The sequence below is a fragment of the Cordyceps fumosorosea genome (genome assembly GCF_001636725.1).
Source record: "Cordyceps fumosorosea ARSEF 2679 chromosome Unknown scaffold_12, whole genome shotgun sequence".
In the NCBI taxonomy this organism is placed as follows: domain Eukaryota; kingdom Fungi; phylum Ascomycota; class Sordariomycetes; order Hypocreales; family Cordycipitaceae; genus Cordyceps; species Cordyceps fumosorosea.
The window spans coordinates 228495-245349 of NW_017387312.1; the positions used below are offsets into that span (position 1 = coordinate 228495).

At 55.1% G+C, this 16855-nt stretch overlaps 7 protein-coding genes across 7 annotated transcripts; 3 read left to right on the forward strand and 4 right to left on the reverse strand.

The window, feature by feature from the left end:
* Positions 1-120: 120 nt before the first annotated feature.
* On the reverse strand, positions 121-836 carry ISF_05168 (hypothetical protein; the record flags this gene model as incomplete). The annotated part of the gene is made up of 2 exons (XM_018848773.1): positions 121-647; positions 701-836. The coding sequence occupies 2 exons, from the start codon at positions 834-836 to the stop codon at positions 121-123; spliced, it is 663 nt and encodes a 220-aa protein (XP_018703909.1).
* A 1295-nt stretch (positions 837-2131) lies between these two features.
* Positions 2132-3109, reverse strand: ISF_05169 (NUDIX family hydrolase; the record flags this gene model as incomplete). Its single annotated transcript, XM_018848774.1, has 2 exons — positions 2132-2684; positions 2754-3109. The coding sequence occupies 2 exons, from the start codon at positions 3107-3109 to the stop codon at positions 2132-2134; spliced, it is 909 nt and encodes a 302-aa protein (XP_018703910.1).
* Positions 3110-3529: 420 nt separating this feature from the next.
* On the reverse strand, positions 3530-5570 carry ISF_05170 (AT hook, DNA-binding protein; the record flags this gene model as incomplete). Its single annotated transcript, XM_018848775.1, has 2 exons — positions 3530-3556; positions 3756-5570. The coding sequence occupies 2 exons, from the start codon at positions 5568-5570 to the stop codon at positions 3530-3532; spliced, it is 1842 nt and encodes a 613-aa protein (XP_018703911.1).
* Positions 5571-6578: 1008 nt separating this feature from the next.
* Positions 6579-6947, forward strand: ISF_05171 (40S ribosomal protein S21; the record flags this gene model as incomplete). Its single annotated transcript, XM_018848776.1, has 2 exons — positions 6579-6610; positions 6716-6947. The coding sequence occupies 2 exons, from the start codon at positions 6579-6581 to the stop codon at positions 6945-6947; spliced, it is 264 nt and encodes an 87-aa protein (XP_018703912.1).
* Positions 6948-7567: 620 nt separating this feature from the next.
* ISF_05172 (DNA photolyase, FAD-binding/Cryptochrome) lies at positions 7568-9387 on the reverse strand (the record flags this gene model as incomplete). Its single annotated transcript, XM_018848777.1, has 2 exons — positions 7568-8105; positions 8159-9387. 2 exons carry the CDS (start codon positions 9385-9387, stop codon positions 7568-7570), a joined length of 1767 nt encoding a protein of 588 aa, XP_018703913.1.
* Positions 9388-10794: 1407 nt separating this feature from the next.
* Positions 10795-11340, forward strand: ISF_05173 (streptothricin-acetyltransferase; the record flags this gene model as incomplete). The annotated part of the gene is made up of 1 exon (XM_018848778.1): positions 10795-11340. One exon carries the CDS (start codon positions 10795-10797, stop codon positions 11338-11340), a length of 546 nt encoding a protein of 181 aa, XP_018703914.1.
* Positions 11341-12055: 715 nt separating this feature from the next.
* On the forward strand, positions 12056-13636 carry ISF_05174 (XLF family protein; the record flags this gene model as incomplete). The annotated part of the gene is made up of 1 exon (XM_018848779.1): positions 12056-13636. One exon carries the CDS (start codon positions 12056-12058, stop codon positions 13634-13636), a length of 1581 nt encoding a protein of 526 aa, XP_018703915.1.
* Positions 13637-16855: the final 3219 nt, after the last annotated feature.

The following is a 16855-nucleotide window of genomic DNA, read 5'->3' on the forward strand; positions in this document are numbered from 1 at the left end:
TATTACAGTCGTGTTCATTTCCGCGCTTCAGCCTTTGTGGAAGACGACGCCAACGGCATCGCTCCCTCTTCTCTCTTGCTCTTTGCGCGTCAGCATCTGTCCCTTAATCTCGTGAATAGTTTACAGGCTCGATCCTAGGGCAAAGAGGGCCGCCGCGCCGACCACCGTCGCGAGCACGCCGCCATTCACCCCGACGGCGGCAGCAGCGCCCGATTTTCCGGAGCCCGTCTGCGTGGCCGTGGCGCCGGCGCCGCTCGTCGTCGCGCTGGCGTTCTGGGGCTTGACCTCGGTGAGGGTGACGCCCTTGCTGGCGCAGGTCGCGTTGCTCTTCTTGGCGTCCTTGGAGAAGCGGACGTCGGCGCAGTTGTAGAGGGCGGAGCCGCTAGCACCCGAGGTGACGACCTGGACGGTGGCGCGGGTGCCGTCGGCGATGCCGGCGGGGACGGCGAGGCGGTCGACGCAGAGGGTGCCGCGGCCGGTGGTGTTCCAGAGGTCCGGGGTGAGGGTCAGGTTGAAGTTGGTGGTGTTGGCGCCGAGGCCGAGGTTGACGAAGACGTAGGTCCAGGGGTGGTGCAGGTCCAGCTCGAGGGGCCCGCCGTCGAGGGGCCACTCGGTGACGTTGCCGGCGCCGTACGGGACGCCGGCGCCTTGGACGCGTTAGCGGGAGAGTTGTTTGCTTCGAGCAGGAATGAGAGCTTACATGGGTAGGTCCACTGGCTGTACTTGGCGTCATTCCCAGCGGCGAGGGTGTCGGCGCGCCATTGAGGCTGGGTCAGGCCAAAGTGCGCGGTGACGGCCTGGGAGGCGGCGAGGAGGAGGGCAATCTTGGGCAGCATTGTGAGAGATGGTGAGTGTGGTCAATGGGTAAAGCAACCTGTCGAGCTTGAAAGCGGGAAAAGAGATGAGACAAGAGGTGGAATGGGAAAACGGGACGGGCGGTGGTGGTGGACTGCGAGCACTATATACACGCGTTGAAAACTAGCGCACGGCGTACAATCCTCTCTCTTTCTTTGCCCGCTTTCCTAATCCAGCTCAGATGATATCATGTCATAGCATCACGCACACAGCAAATTGGTACCGCCGTTGCCGCATTGCGCATATATTGCAGCGATGCCGGGGGTATGTGCACTGTGGCGTCCACTAGCGGAGGGCAAGCCTCCAAATGTTGATTGAATCCCAGCGGCTAGTTGGGGTAACCTGAGAGAATTATGGGTGCATTTTTTTTTTGTGAAAGGCCAGCTGCCCGGGATCTTTGAAACGTCGGTACGTGAAAGTTTAAGTACCTTCCGGAGGTGGTGGGGCCGGTACACGGCCCATGTCCCCGTCTAGCTAGGCCTTACCAGTATGATGCAGACAAACAAGACTGACTGACAGGAAAACGATCCTTTGTTTCCAGGCAAGTCTTGTCTTGGCTGGCCCTTTCAGTCACCGGTCTCGCTCCTTTTCCACCTTGCTGTTCCTGTTCATCCGTTATGCCGCAATCTGCAGGGCTGAGAAGGGATTGGTACAGACAGGCACTATTTGCGTCAGTTCTAGAGCGGCTGGCCGTGGGGCGCGGGGCTTGCACCTACGGAAAACTTGCTCAAATGCACGCAGTCAATCTTGTATTCAAGCTTCTTTTCCGTCAAATGGGTGGTTGGTATGCTCAAGTCCGTGTGCGAATATTTAACGTATCACATTATTGTTTTAAGTGAGGCTGGTAGCTCCTAAAACCTTGGTCCTCTCGAATGTGCGTCGTGCGATTCAAGCCACACATGGCTTTCGCGATGCGCACCAATGCCACCACAAATCATTCCGGAAAATGAAAAATCGTGCAGTTTGATTTCTAGGTGGTGAATCTGTACTCTGTAAATTCTGCAACCTTAAGAGGACTGACTATACGCAATCATGACGCCCAATTTCATGCTTCACAATAATGCGTAGACTAGTTACCCTAGACCCCTCATGAGCCTCACCAGCCATTTCTCAGGTAGCAGCGCCTAACAAGAGTATGTGAAACAAAAAAAATATGCACAGGCTTGCCCCAATTCAACACGCACAGTTGTAGAGCCCGTTTTCAAGAAGGACTCTGCATTTTCCATCTGTCTATAGGTAATCGACCCTCTATAGAGCTTACAATATCTAGTTACCTTTACAGCTTCTCCAGACGCCCTTCCTTAGGCTGCTCATCCTCATCCAGGACCTCCTCCCGCAGACGTACCTCGACGCCCGTCGGCCCGTTCTTGCCAAACTTCGTCAGTACCACGTGCTCAAAGTCGCCCTCGCGCCCCTGCCCCTCGAGCTCCGGCCCCGTGTACGCCAGCGACAGCACCGCGCGACGATCCGCGCGCAGGTACATCGGCACCGGGCTGATCACCTTGTCGCCCCAGGACACCTGCGCCGACGCGTGCGCGCGGCCGAGCGCCGTCGTCGCCGTCGGCACCTCCTTGACGAAGCGCAGCAGCCGCCGCCGCTCCCGCATGAAGCGCCCGGACTCCTCCTCGAGCGCGCCGGGCCGCCCCCCGCCGACGTACCGCCCGCGAACAGCGCCGCCGTGTGCTCCACGCCCCCGTCGGGCGTCGGGATCACCGTCCGCGCCGGCACGTCGCGGCGTGTCAGCGGCAGCAGGTACAGGTACATCTGCGTCGTGAAGCGCTTCGGCACGGTCACGGGCGTCAGCCAGCGCGTGTACGGGATGAGGGACTCTGCGCTCGCATTGTTAGCAATCCACGAGCTGAAACAAGGGGGGGGGGGGGGGGAGCCAGTCGCCGAACTTGACCTCGCGGGCGTGGATGCGCTTGCGCGCCGCCTCGCGCTCCGCCTCCGGGAGTTGCACCAGCTTGCCATCGTCGCGCTTGGCCAGCAGCACGCCCGACTCCTCAAAGGTCTCGCGCACCGCGCACATGCGGTACGCCGGGCCGTCGCGGTGCCGCGCCGGGTCCCCCTCGGGCGGCACCTCGCCGTCGTGGAACGGGTCCACGTTGCCCCCGGGGAACACGTGCGCCGACGCGAACGATGTCGACGTCTTGACGCGGTGCAGCAGCAGCACCTCGTTGGACGACGACAGCAGCACGACCGACGCGCTGGGCCGCGCCGGCGGGAGGGCGGATTCGCCGTCGTCCTTGGTCATCGCGCGAGGCTTAGAGGAGGCTGTTGCCGGTGCGTGGGAAGCGGTAGCTGAGCTGGAGAATGGCCGTCGTCGTGTCTGACGAGGGCGCGGTGATGAGTTGGGGCACGCGTGGTGGTGGATGGATACAGCTGGAAAGGCTAGGTTTGTTGTGGCAAGAATGGTACTGGCGACTCTGGGCGTGTTAATTGGCCATCTTCGTCTTGCGACCTTGTATAAATGTGAATTCATTAGGAGAAATTGTCGCCGGATCGGCTATCACACGTATAACCGTCCTAGGGCGTGCGCCGATGTCTGATCAAGGCTTGTTTGCGGGGAATCAGCGGCTACCGAGGTCCGCCGGTCTTGTGCCGGAGATTTCATATGTACTGTAGCGGCCCCACCGCAACTAATAGCAGCTCCGGGGCCGCCAGCTTCATCACTCTACCAAGTACGGATACGGTGTTGAACCTGTTCCCCAGGTCGTAAACTTGATTTGACTCGATAAATCTACTCCAAAAATACAGACTTATAATCCAATGGCCATGTACAGGGGGAATGTCCCATACCTAGACCAACGCCACGCTAAAACCAACAAGAAATGGGTGTATAACAACTGGGAAATAATGCTTCATCAATATCGTTTCCTCTCCTTCCCTCGAAGATTTACCTTCCAGAGGCAGCATATGCTCTTCGACTCGCACCACTTCTTCACCTCCCCTGAGCTCACCTCATCGTCGTACCCGGCCGTGGTGAGCGGTCCGCAGTTCAGCCACGCAGTAAGGTCTTCTAAGATGATTGGGTCGTACATAAGTATCTTCTCGTACCAAGACGGGTTATTTACGTCTTTGCACCTCGGCGCTGAAGTAACTGCCTTGGTAATATACTCAAAGGACGCCGGCTTGTCGCATGCCAACACCGCCATGGACAGCTCGGCATCGTCATCCATAGAGAGCGACAAGTCTACCGCTTGAGAAGGCGAGAATGTCTCGTCCGGCACTGAGGATGGTGAATCAGAGAGGGTTTCGAGCTCATCAGCATCCGACTCCGAGTCTGGTATTTCAACAACGACTTTGGAGCTCCTGGCCTTGCGCTTAGGAGTGCTGGGGACCAAGATCGTGGAACCCGGATGGAGCACAGTTGCGGCGCAGCGAGCTACTGTTTCTGTCAATGATGGCGTTGGTGCTGGTGAGTTTCGTGGTCTACCACGAGGTCGTTTTGGTGGGCTCATGGGCTGCTGTGCTGATGGTGGGGGCTCTTGCGGTTGTGACGCGCTCGCCAGGGATGATTCTGGCCTAGCAGGTGTCTTTGCAGGCGATCTTGCCTGTCCTGATTTCCCTGGTGACCGCACGCTTGGGCCAGCAAGCGTCGACGCCGATCTTGCGCCCGAGACAGCACCGGTCTGGTTCTTGCCTTGCCAGCATTTTTCAAGAAGTGCGATTCTGGCCCCTCTTTGGCGGATATTCTTGAAGCCATATGATGATACGGCGCTGGCTAGTTGTGCATCGGTGAAGAGTTCGAATTTAGGACGAGATGGCAGGTCTGGTGAAATAGGCGCCGCAGGCGTCAACTGCGTATCCTGTGAAGATAGAGCAATTCGCTGCTTTGCGGCTGGAGGGCTCGCACGTGGTAACTTTGGAGACTTTGGTGGTTTCAATGCATCCGAAAGGGTAAGAAATGAGTCGTCTTCAGGAGGGCTTGCTTCTTTGAAGTATCCAAAAGGATCAGCCTCTGCCTGGGGAACTGGCAAGTCTTGTGATGTTTGGGCCAGCTCCTGAATTCCAAGATCAAACAGATCTCCAGCTTCATCGCGAGCCGCCGCGTCCCAAAGCGAGCGCTTCGCTTCTGGGGGCTCGATGGCGTCGCTGTTGATTGGCGTCGAAAGTGTGATGTAATCGGTTTCATTCGAATTCTTCATAGCCGTAGCCAGATCTCGCAGGAATCTCGGGGACTGTTCTTGGGCCAGCTGGCTTGATGTTCCAAAAAGGAAGTCTTGATTTGCAACTTGACGCAGCGCAGCGCTAGGTGACAACAGCATTCGCTTAGGCGGCGCTTCTTTCTTTTTCCTCTTCTGTGGAGCTTTGGTGGTGCGTTTTCTCGCCGTCTTCTTCGGCGCATTGTTCTCTGTATCAGCTGCCGCATCCGAAGCCTGTGCTTTTGAGCTTCTAGTCCGGGTCTCCTCGTCTGTGCCAGGATCGGGCTGACTAGCAAGTTTGTATGCGGCAGTAGCCAGGCCCGTGATAGTTCGTGGTTTCTTTTTCGGCGCAGGCTTCTTCTTTGTATTCACGGGCTTAGCAGCAACCGAGTGACTCTGTTCGGAATTCGTCGATACCGCCTCAATCAATTTCCGTTTCCGAAAAATGCTACCATCTTCGTCCGATCGGGCAATTGACGTCGAGGTCGAAACATTGTCGCATTTGAAAGCTTCCAGGACTTTGGAAAGTGCGCCGCTGCGCTCCGTCGCCTCAGGGTCTAGTTGTGACATTGTTGGACTTAAATTCTCCGGCTCAGTCGCCTTTGGAGACTTCTGTTTCGGCGGGGTCCAGTCGAGGCGTCTCACGGGGGCTCGTTCTAAATTCAATGGTGCGTCTTGACATACAGAGTTTGTAATTGTATCGGCCTTTTCGGTTTCGAGAGATTCGAGCACTGGTTTTTTGAAGTTTTTGCTCTCCGTCGCAGCTGCATGGGGCAAGGCCGCCGGCGATGATGAGAGTAGTAGTGGTTGACGAGATGTATCTTGGTTGTCATGCCGTTGTATCATACTCTTCTTGTTCACAATGGACTGATGAGACTCTGCTTTGCTAGGTGTTCGATAGTGCGACTCATGGACCGAGGCTTCCAGCGTTGGCGACAGGTTCATGGTCTCCGGCCAGGGACCCGGTGCTGACATCTGCGACCGGCCACGGCGGGGTGTGGTAGGTGCGGTCGACTTGAAGATCGGCGGATTAAGCGGCTGCGATCCCAAGTTCTGAAGGGAGGGAAAATCTGGCGAGGAGGATATCACAAGAGGGGAAGTTGCGATTCGGTGCTTTGAAGGAGACGTCAGGAACATTTCAGGAGAAGCCATTGCGCCGGAAACATGTGCTCGAGTGCGCAGAGCGCATCTCGAGCCCGTCAGACGCAGCAGAATGATTTCTAAATTCTCCTCCGAGTGACACTTCCGACCGCGCGCTTGATACGGAGGCGGTTGCGTCGCGTGTTGCTCGTCATACGTTTCGCTGAAATGTTCAGGTCAAAGAAAGTGGAGCCCTGTCATTGCGAGGGGTTCCCGATTTGGCGTCGGCGCGACGGTACTCTTTGATTGGTCCAGCTTGGTCGCGAGACATCCACGTTATCACATGATGGGTCATGTGACGCACAAAAGCCCTCCCCGCCCCACGAAATTATTCAGCGCCAGGGCAAATTCTGAAGTGACGAATTGGCGAGGCTAATCCCACCAGTGCATCACGACCAATCTTTACACTCCCCGAAACAACCTCACAACACCGTCAAGATGGAGAACGACCGTGGCGAGATCGTCGATCTGTAAGACAACACCGAAACCCCCGAAGCAATACAATTCTACCATGCGGAAATCGATTGGCGAGGAAATGAATGGGCGAGTGCTAATGTTGCGACTTTGAACCACAGCTACGTCCCCCGCAAGTGCAGCGCTACCAACCGCATCATCAAGGCCAAGGATCACGGCTCCGTCCAGATCTCCATTGCCAAGGTTGACGAGAACGGTCGTGCCGTCCCCGGCGAGAACCACGTCTACGCCCTCTGCGGCTTCGTGCGCGCCATGGGCGAGTCCGACGACGCTATGAACCGTCTGGCTCAGCGCGATGGCCTGCTGAAGAACGTCTGGAGCGGTCAGCGATAAACGAGTTGCAAACGACGAAATGGGAAAAGGGAAAATAGAGAGTTGAAAGGTGCATAATACCCGAGCGCGACGGAACCGAAAGCACACAGCATGCACCGACAGCAATGCTAACGATCCGGTAGTTTTTGGGATTTGGTTTTCGGCAAAGGATGCATTTGTGGAACTTAGAGTTGGCCTGCATTTAGCATAATCCAATTCGAGGCGTCTCGGCTCGATTTCGAAGACACAAAAAAACAAACAAAAGAATTACGAATCTACCCCAACGCATGTGAGGCTTGGACGTGATTGTGGATATGTGACTGGTGTTGTACGTCCGGCTGGAAAAGTCTCCTCTCGCACCGGCTGGCTCACTGGGCTCACCGCCTGTGACGCTGCTCTCCATTGCTGAGGATTCTGAGGCTACTCCGATAGTCTCCAAGCCGCAGATTATTCTTGGCCTTCAAAAAGCCGTGACAGATGAGACTGCTTGTCATGGTACAGATACGGGTCAGACATGCCTCGAACTGATATTTGTTCCAGATCGAACTGATGACTATTCCTGTTGCAAGACTAACTTCCAATCTGGGATACTCCTACAAGTACTATTACAGATGCGAAGTATCAACGACCTCGCGATGATTCTACGCCACGGCCGCTTTGTAGGCAGCCAGAGCCCGTGCCCGGCATTCACTGTGTTCGACAATCGGCTTCGGGTAGCCGGCCTTCTTCGCCTTGTCCCCCGCGCCGCGATTGTATGGGTCGTGAATCTGCTTGTTATCCAGCTCCTTCAACTCCGGCACCCACCTGCGGATGTACTCGCCGTCGGGGTCGAAGCGCTCGCTCTGCCGGAGCGGGTTGAAGATGCGAAAGTACGGCTGCGGATCGACACCGACGCTGGCGCTGAAGCCCCAGCCGCCGTTGTTGCTCGCAAAGTCGCCGTCGACCAGGTGCTCCATGAAGTGCTTCTCGCCCATGCGCCAGTCAATGAGGAGGTCCTTGGCGAGGAATGACGCCACTATCATGCGCGGTCGGTTGTGCATGTAGCCCGTGTGACTGAGTTGGCGCATCGCAGCGTCGATGATGGGGAACCCGGTCTTGCCTTCGCACCATGCTTTGAAGTGATCTTGGTCGTAGGACCATTCAATGTCTGCATAATCAGGCTTGTATGGCTTGTTCATGCTGAGAATTGCATGTTAGAAAAATACACCAAATATTGTAATTTGTGCACTCACCAAACATGTGGCCATCGAACCAGTACGTGACGGTAAAAGTCTCTCCATGCCACTTCGCTGATCCAAACTTTGATGCCTTCGAGGCCGCCGTCCAGCTTCTTTGACTTGTTCCTGTCTCTTGCGGTACGCACGCAGGTTCGAGCACTGATCGTGCCGCTGGCCAAGTGCACAGAGAGGCTCGACGTGCCGTCTTGACTCGGCAAGTTCCTCTGATCGCTATATTCGCCAATGCGCTCCTCGCAGAACTTGTCCAGGCGGGCCTTGGCCTCATGCTCGCCGCACGGCCACAGGGAGTTGAACCGGGTTTTCTCTTCTGCTGACAGTTCCTTGCCCTTGGGTGCCGCTGGAATCTTGGAGTCGAACAGTTTCTGGAACCTGTTTCGTGCGGATGCAGGATTGTTGGGCGGAGCATCGTGTAGCTCCAGCAATTCAAGATTCGAGTGAATGTGAGCCATCCAGGAGCGATACCAGGGCGTGTACACGGCGTACTGGTTGCCCGAGCCGCTACGAAGCTGGCCCGGGGGAACCACACACGTATCGTGGATGGCCTCGAACGACTTGTTCTTTTCGGCGAAAAGGTGTAGGAGCTTGGTCTCGCGACGCAGCTCATCGACTTCATACTCCAGGTTCGTGCATAGGTGGTTGCAGCCCCAAGAATCGAGCAGCTCGAGCACGCGAGCAGGTATCTTGGCGCGCTCTTCCACCGTCTCGATGTATAGAGGAATGTCCAGTTTGGCCAGGTCATCTTTTAGTACTTGCAGGGTGCGAAGAATGAAGTCAACTCGCACTGGCGCCCTGAGATGAGCCTCGAGATCCTGGGGACTGAGCAGGTAGAAGCAGAGCAGCGGAACACTCATTTCCTTTGCCTTTTGAGCCGCCAGAGCAAGCGAGGTGTTGTCAGCGCAGCGCAAGTCACTCTTAAACCAGTGAGCAACAGCTTCGCCGTTGGCGGCATTCTTCATCGCCTCCGCCGTCTCCCGCTGGGCTTTCACCAAGTTCTCCATTGGACGATGGAGCGCCTCTTCAGCATAGGCGCGCGCTCTGGTGTTGCTCATCTCTGGCGGGTAGTAATCTCGGAGGACGATTCCGTGCTTTTCGGTGACATCAGCTGCGTGGTGTGGTTCCCGAAGCTCACGATCGTATGCCGTCGTCGTCCTGGCCTTCTTGTCCCCGTTTGCGGTAGCTGCAGGAGCAGCGCTAGCTTTTCGTTTTGTTGCGCGGGGTGCCATTGTACTGAAAGGTCCAGGTATTGGTGATTGTGGCCGTAAAGACGTTGAGAAGATTCCGGCAACTCGAGATGCGAAAAGGGTCCGTCGCGTCACTGGCCAGAAACAGAAGTGCATGTATGTAAGCGGCGGGTGATGTGAGAAGGCGCGCAATGGCAAACCCAAACGCGACTTAACCAATGAAAAGATGAAGAAAATACCCAACGTTTATATATGATGTCAAATACGAAGTTTGGGCATGGGGGCTGGATGAGTGCGCACTTTTCACCCCTTGGAACGATATGAGTGATCTGGTTGCCAAGGGGCCCGATTTCGCATGCGTCATAGCAAGACTGGAGATCGGAAGCGATCTACCTACCGTTAATGAGTTGGCTGTCAACCGTCGAGTTTAACTAGCAGCCACAGACACCAATTCACAAACAAGCGACGAGAGTCGATGGTGGAAATGAAGGCAGAAAAAAAGAAGAAAGGAAAACGCCAAACGCAAAACGTGCTGATCTATCGCCGATAGTTAAAATAATAAAAAAAAAAAAAAAAAAAAAAAGAGGACTCGAACCGGCAATCTCAAGATTTCGAGGAATAGAAGCTATGCTAATGTTAGCTTTCTGTAAGGAACAACGACAAGATCTAAGCGGGGTACGCACTCTTGCGCCTTAGCCATTAGGCCAAGGGGGCCGTTGTTACCCGACGACGGCTAATTTTGTATTATTAGCCCAAAGCAGCGTAACCTAAATTCTAGCTGACCCATTACATTAGTTGAGTTGTTTTTTGATGGGTAAATTAGATGCACTCAACTTCAATATTTTATTTCGATATTCCTTTCAATTTTCTAAGCTCGCTGCGGAGCTGGCTTCTCTATCCGGACTTGAGTGTTGCCTGGACATGGTCGGGATGGTGGTGCGCAGGTACCCAGGTCCGGCTGTGTCAGATGATGCCGTAGGTTTTTAATTGCTTATAGCATTTAATGTCGAAAAGTCTCCGTAACATTATCTTTCAGTACGTATGAGAAGTTACTGTTCTGTTACCATTTGCTACGCGGGTCTAGGTTGTAGCTCGCCGTGTTCCGAATTAGGCTCGCCGTGTTCCGAATTAGGCTCGCCGAAACTACGCCACGCTGGGTAGAAGATAATGGAAACACCGCCGTTCTTAAATTAAGCAAGGCTAGAATACTGAGCATCTGTTGTAATAATGAGCATTGTATTTAACAATTGACTTATAGTGGAAACTGGGGCATCTTTGCTTATCAGCGCCATCAGACAATAATTTACACTCGACGTGACGAGTCTTTCGGAGCCCAGGGTTGGATCCTCGGAGCCCAGGGTTGGATCCTCGGAGCCATCGTCAAAGCTGCGGCGCCAATTACAGCCCAGTTCGACACCTTTTGATTGCATCACAAAGCGAATAGCTAGTATGGTCGAATTAAAGCTGGAAAGAGTCAGCCACCTGACGCAAAAAGATATTGAGGGGCTGGACTTTAGCTTCACGATCGAGGCCGAAGTTGCACGGCCCATCAGCCAACTGGAGAATGACTTGCCGTTTCAAACACTCCCGCTGCCAAAGCGTGTCAAAGACTTTGGCTTCGACGAAGACGAACTGCAGGGCGGCGATGGCGTGAACAAGGCCATCTTCGTCCTCAGAGCCGAGGATGGTCGCGTGTACGGATATGCTGTCGCGTCCAGAAACTGGAACAGGATGGTCTCGCTCGACTTCATCGGGTTGGATGCCAGCGTGCGAGGCTCCGGCAACGCGCTTCGGCTTCTGGAGGCCGTCAAGACGTGGACGCGCGAGATCGGCCTCGGCGCGGTTCGTATTGAGGGCCAGTCGAACAACGTCGCGGCGTGTCGCTTCTACAAGAACGCCGGCCTCGTGTTTGCGGGCTACGACGAGCACCTCTACAGCGCAATCCCAGAGAGTAGAGGCGAGGTTGCCGTATTTTTCTACGCGGTGCTGGACTAACGAAAGCCACCGGGGATATTGTTGGGTGGACGGTCGGGGTTTGAATGATGGATATGCTCAGTTTTAAATATATATATTAATTAAACATTTTATGAATTATGTTCAAGGTTTATTGAAGGCTGCTGCTTCTCTGTTGTAGCCTCATTGTTAACGTTGTCTGCAGCGGGTGGGCTCAGCCAGCACTCACCACTGAAGGATCCCTGGAGGCCCCCCCCCCAATTGCTCTCTGTTGGGTCTCGAGTCGCGCTTCTGCCTGCATCTCATCCACGACACATTTTTACATCAGCATTCTTACTCGTCTCTAGCCGGGGCAGACCGAGAGCCTCGTCGTCCATTTATAATCTTTTATAAAGACCCTTTCGAACACCCGGGCACCTCTCCAACCGGACCGGTTGCGCCTCACCAGCGTTATCAGCAAAAATCGGCAAGCGCGTCAAGGCTGTCCGATCGGCTGCCTGTTGCTTCGGCCTCAGCCAACTACAGAAGCGCTCAGAGCTCTCGGAGAGGGTGCAATCTAACGTGAGGGTGTCACCACCACACCCTCACTCGGCCTTTAGTCCTGCGAGCTTGCCATCATTATTAGCCACGCCGTAAGCCTGCTATGGCTGGTTCAAAGACATGGCGCCCCCTGACGTTGTCGGAAGATGGCGGACTGCCTCCATTGCTGGTCGCATTTGAGACGAAATCTTCCGAGTACTCTATTCAGGTTACAGACATGGCTCATGTATGGACCGAGTCGATGGAGAGAAAGGCCATATGCATCAGAGCATGGGGTGAGAACACGAGCATCGACCCGAGCGACACGCCGGAGAATATGGGCAAGTTCCTCCAGACACTCCAGCTTGCGCTGAACGGTATGGAATCTGGGAAAGATGAAGCTACGGTTACCCTCTCCCCAGGCCCTTTGAATGACGCGGGGGAGGATGGCTTACAGTTAGTCGCCACATGCCCACTTCCTGGCTTTGAGCCTCTCAAATGGCCATTTTATCTCAAGAAATCCTCTTCGGTTACTCTCACAAACGACTTCGCAATCCCTCTTGTTGAGAATCTATACTCCAAGAGTCGTCAGGTCGACATGCTCATACAGGCGTTGAAGCATAAAGACCATGTGATTGCCAAGCTCTCCGACAAGCTTGAAGCTACCGGCACCGGCTTGGAGCATGTATTCACCGCGCTTTCAGGCCGCAAAAAGGTGACCCGAGAGGCGGCAGATGGCAAGATCAGAGGTCTGGCCCCGTTCAATGAACGCAAGATGCACGATGATCTTCAAAACGACGCCGATCAACCCTGTGACGTGATAGATCTAGTATCAAGAGTATTTGGCGGCAGGGCTGCGTTATCTGATATGTCGATGAACTTTGCATCAGGAAGCCAAGAAGGCTGGTGGCGTGGCTTCAGTAGCACATCAAGTCTACCGCATCGCGCTGCTCCCGCAACCGAGGCCCAGGCTGTAGCGCCAGCTGACACTGCGGTGCCATCCTCACCCCCAGATGCCAACGATATGACGATGAGGGAAGAGGATGACGATGATGGTGACGACGAGTTCCAGGTTCAGTCAACCCCGCCACGCCTCAAGCCAAAGAAGGGCGAGGCTCGGTCGAATGACGCTACATTGTCAAACCAAGAGTCGCCTTCAAGAGCCGTCAAGGAGTGGCACAAGTCTTCTCAGGAGCCGAAGAGAATCGGCCGCATCGGCGCATCAGGGGGCAAGAAACAGGTACCACTACCCTCGCCTCCTCCCAAGGCAGCCAGCCCTCCTCCGTCGCGCCCTGTCACCAAAGCAGCCGCGGAAGGTGGTGACGACGACGAGACCGCCTCAGAGACAGCCAGTGACGTCGACGAGACCGCGTCTCTCCCCGACGAATCCACCGCCCCGTTTCCCCCCCCTCCAGCCAAGGCATCGCCAGCAAAGAAGAGCGGTCTGGGCCGCATCGGAGGCAAGGCGAAAACGTCGCTGCATGATAATGCAAAGACAGCAGCGCATGCTGACGACACACCTCCTGCAGCAGCAGCAGCAGCAGAAGGAGAAAAAGCAAAGGGGGAGGCCGGGTCTGTGGTAACAGGGCCACAGAAGAGGCTGGGTGTCATCGGGAAGCGGATTGGGGGCACCAAGGGCGGCGACGACGACGTGCAGCGCGGTCGTACAGCCGCTCGCGGTGCGTCGGCGGCGGAGGCTGGGACGCAGAGGAAGCAGGAGACGTCGCAGGAGCGCGCGGACAGGAAGCGGGAGGAGCTGAAGCGGGAGCTGGAGAAGAAGGCGGCGGCCGGACCGGCGAAGAAGAAGAGGAGGTTCTGAGGGCCCGTTGTGAATACTACTAGTCAGTGGAATATGCCATCTAGAAGATATCTCTCAATCTTGTCTATATCACTGTCGTTCTGCTGGGGCACAGACTGTCACGTTCTGTAGGCAACATGACAACTCATTCTCGGGTTTCTGACAAGAGCGCCGCGAGTTGACAGTCGGGCCATTCCCTGAGCAAACCATCGTTGCGTGGCATGGTCAGACAAGATGGACACGCGCGAAAAGAGCTGTTCATACTTCCTCTCCTGCTGATTACTGCCGATGTGATACAGCGAAACTTTCTTCTTCTACACCGTCCATTACGTGAAACGCCATCTCTGGGCTCTCTTACTCATACCCCTAGCCCCCCCTCCCCTCGATCTCACCTACCACAGCCGATTTTCATCTATACACGGGCCGAATACCATCATGCACCTCTTCGCCTAGTGAAACTGGCCGCTGCTGGGGGGGGGGAGAAGGGTGTGGTGTCACGGGTGAGAAGTGATGAGTGAGGCACGAGGAAGATGCACGACACACGGACGCGTGGCTGGGGACAGAATTGGGAGAGAGAGATGGATGGAACAAGTGCCGAATTGCCACTGCAGCGTCGCGTAACCGTTACGCCTTGCTCATGACTTGATTTCCTTTCATATTATGCTAAATAAAGATGACAACTCAAGTTTGATGGAGACACGAAAAAAACAAGTTCTTGGCGGGGGGGGACGCGCTTCTACATTTGGCCTCTTGTAGAACCGCACCTTGTCCCTGTTGGAGATGAAGTTTTGTAGACCGAGCGTTGGACCGCGATGGTCGTCCTACGGGTCGAGAACTTTGTACAGAGCTGGCACGAGTCTATGCTCTTTGTTCAACGAGAGACGAAGAGTTGCTGGGACTTGGTTCATTCCCGAGAAGGAAGCAACGTGTTTGTAGAACTTTGAAAGGTGATACTACCTGAGGCAACGTCGTTCTCGACGGGGTTGCATGGCAGGATTGAGAACAGAGAGAGAGAGAGAGAGAGAGAGAGAGAGAGAGTCGATCGGCAGAGGTTTGTTTGAATGTCTCAGGAACGACGAACAGTTTCTTTGTAGGCGTTCATCTGCGCGCATCTATTTCGAATAGTCCATTCCACGTATTCTCGGCCAATCGGCCACCTCAATCGCTCCGTCTCCCCCATCCCATCCACGCTCACCCACGTCTCACTTTATTTGTTTCCGGACGACAACCGACGGAGAATGGATAGGGGGAAGGTTACTGCGAAAGGCCTGGGCCAATGCTCTCTCGCCTCGCTTGCTCTTACTTACTCACTGCCTGCCTGCCGTTCTGGAATGGCCGAGATTCCAAATAAAATTTTGGCAACGACAGCCGACAGCATGCAGGGACGCAGCATGCAAGCACGTACAGGTCGCGGCCCTGCACATAAGGCACGGTATGCAACCATGCGGCCCTCCGTCTTAGCGAACGAGCAACTTGGCGGGAAAGAGAGGGCTTGTTGATTCCGCGCACGACGGGAGTCGTCTCGCAGCCGTCTTTGTCTTCTTCTTGTTTTGTCTCGTCTCGTCTATGCAAACCTACAGCCCTTGTTCCGCCTCTCTCTCCCAGGGAGGGCGTAGGTGAGGTCAAGGTTTTTTTTTTTATTACCGATATGGCATCCCGCAGCCAACTGCGAGACAAGATGGCGCCATCACATTGGAACCGCGCGGGGGAGGTCGGTGAGAGTGAACGATGGGACGACGGAAACATCATCACTGACCATTCATCGCCGTAGTCTCGGGCGCCGGTCTAATGACAGTCAAATCTGCGTGGACGCTGCGGGCGACTTGTGCTTGTGTGTATGTCTCTGTGCGTGTATTATTGGGCAACTGAGGTTGGAAATACTCAACTACGGGCGTTGTTGATCATGTTCAGCCCTGATGAGCCCCAGCTCCGACCCTGTAGCGAGTGTCTAGCCGAGGGAGAGTGTGTTTGTGCGTGCTGTGGTCAGGCGACGAGTAAGGCGACGCGCCCGTTGACGACGACGAGAGACAGCCGTCGGCCGTATCGACCGACCTGGGAGTGGGAGTGTCGGCGGCGACGAACCTGGAACCTTGTTCATGTTATGGATTCCCCATCCCCATCCCATGTTTTATGGCTGAGCTGAGGTACCCTGTTTGTCTTGTCTTTCGCGGGCTGCTGGTAGGCGGCTGTTCCGATCTCCTGGACCATCATCATCATCGTCATCATCGTCAAACACACCATGACACCGGCCCCTGGCCCTGGTCAATTCTATATTTTGCTTTTTGCCTCGACCCGACGGCGCGGGCGCGGCCTGGTCAGCAGCCTGTCTGTCTGGGTTGCCTTTCTGCATCTTGCAGACTCGCATCCCCCCCTCCCCCCCCGAAAGACAAAGCTGGGAGGGGGGTGGATGTCGCAGCTGCGGGCAGCCTTCTTCTGTCGAGTCGACGCCCCAAAAATGCATGTAGTGTTGGCAGATCACCAAGGCCCCCCCCTCCCCGTCCCTTTCGCGCATCGTCCCCCAATCGTTGCAGACAGACGACAGACCCCACGAAGAAAGTGAGGCGGCTGATGGGCGAGCCGTGGCAAATGGGGCCCTTGACAACCCTGGTGGACAGCTGCCATGCCAGGTTCTCATCCTGAAACAGTGGCACGCGCTCCATGCTTCTTTTCTTTATTTCTTATTTCTTATTTATTTTATTTTATTTTTTGTCCCTTCTCCCTGTCTCTGCTGTCTGTCCCTGTCCCTGCCCCTGTCCCTGTCCCTGTCTCTCTGATCTGTATCTGTACCCTCTGTCGCTTCTCTTGAACCCCTTGGGGGCGATGGGAAGGGTAGGTTAATTAGTAGGCAAACGGGCAATCGGTATCTCCCTCGCCCAAATATCCCGTGACGGCTTCAAGGTCAAGACATAGTTCCGGACGCACACACACACGCACACACACAAACAACGACAACAACTACAACCGCTTTCTCTCTGTCTCTCCGTCTTCCGTCTCCGGCGGCTTGCCTCTGCGTATTTTTAGCACCACCACCACTTTTTCTTTTTTTGAACCAGCCGTCTTTTTCGCGAAAAAATCACGAAACTCCCCCCTCGCCCCCGCCGCCCGCGCCATCATCATATCGTCGGCGTTGTTGGTATTGTTCTTTTTTCCTATTCAGATCTAAAACTAGCCTAGCTTGATGGCTTGATGGGCGATGGGTTCATTCTCCAAGTTAAAGTCGCCGCCGACGCAACACCACAC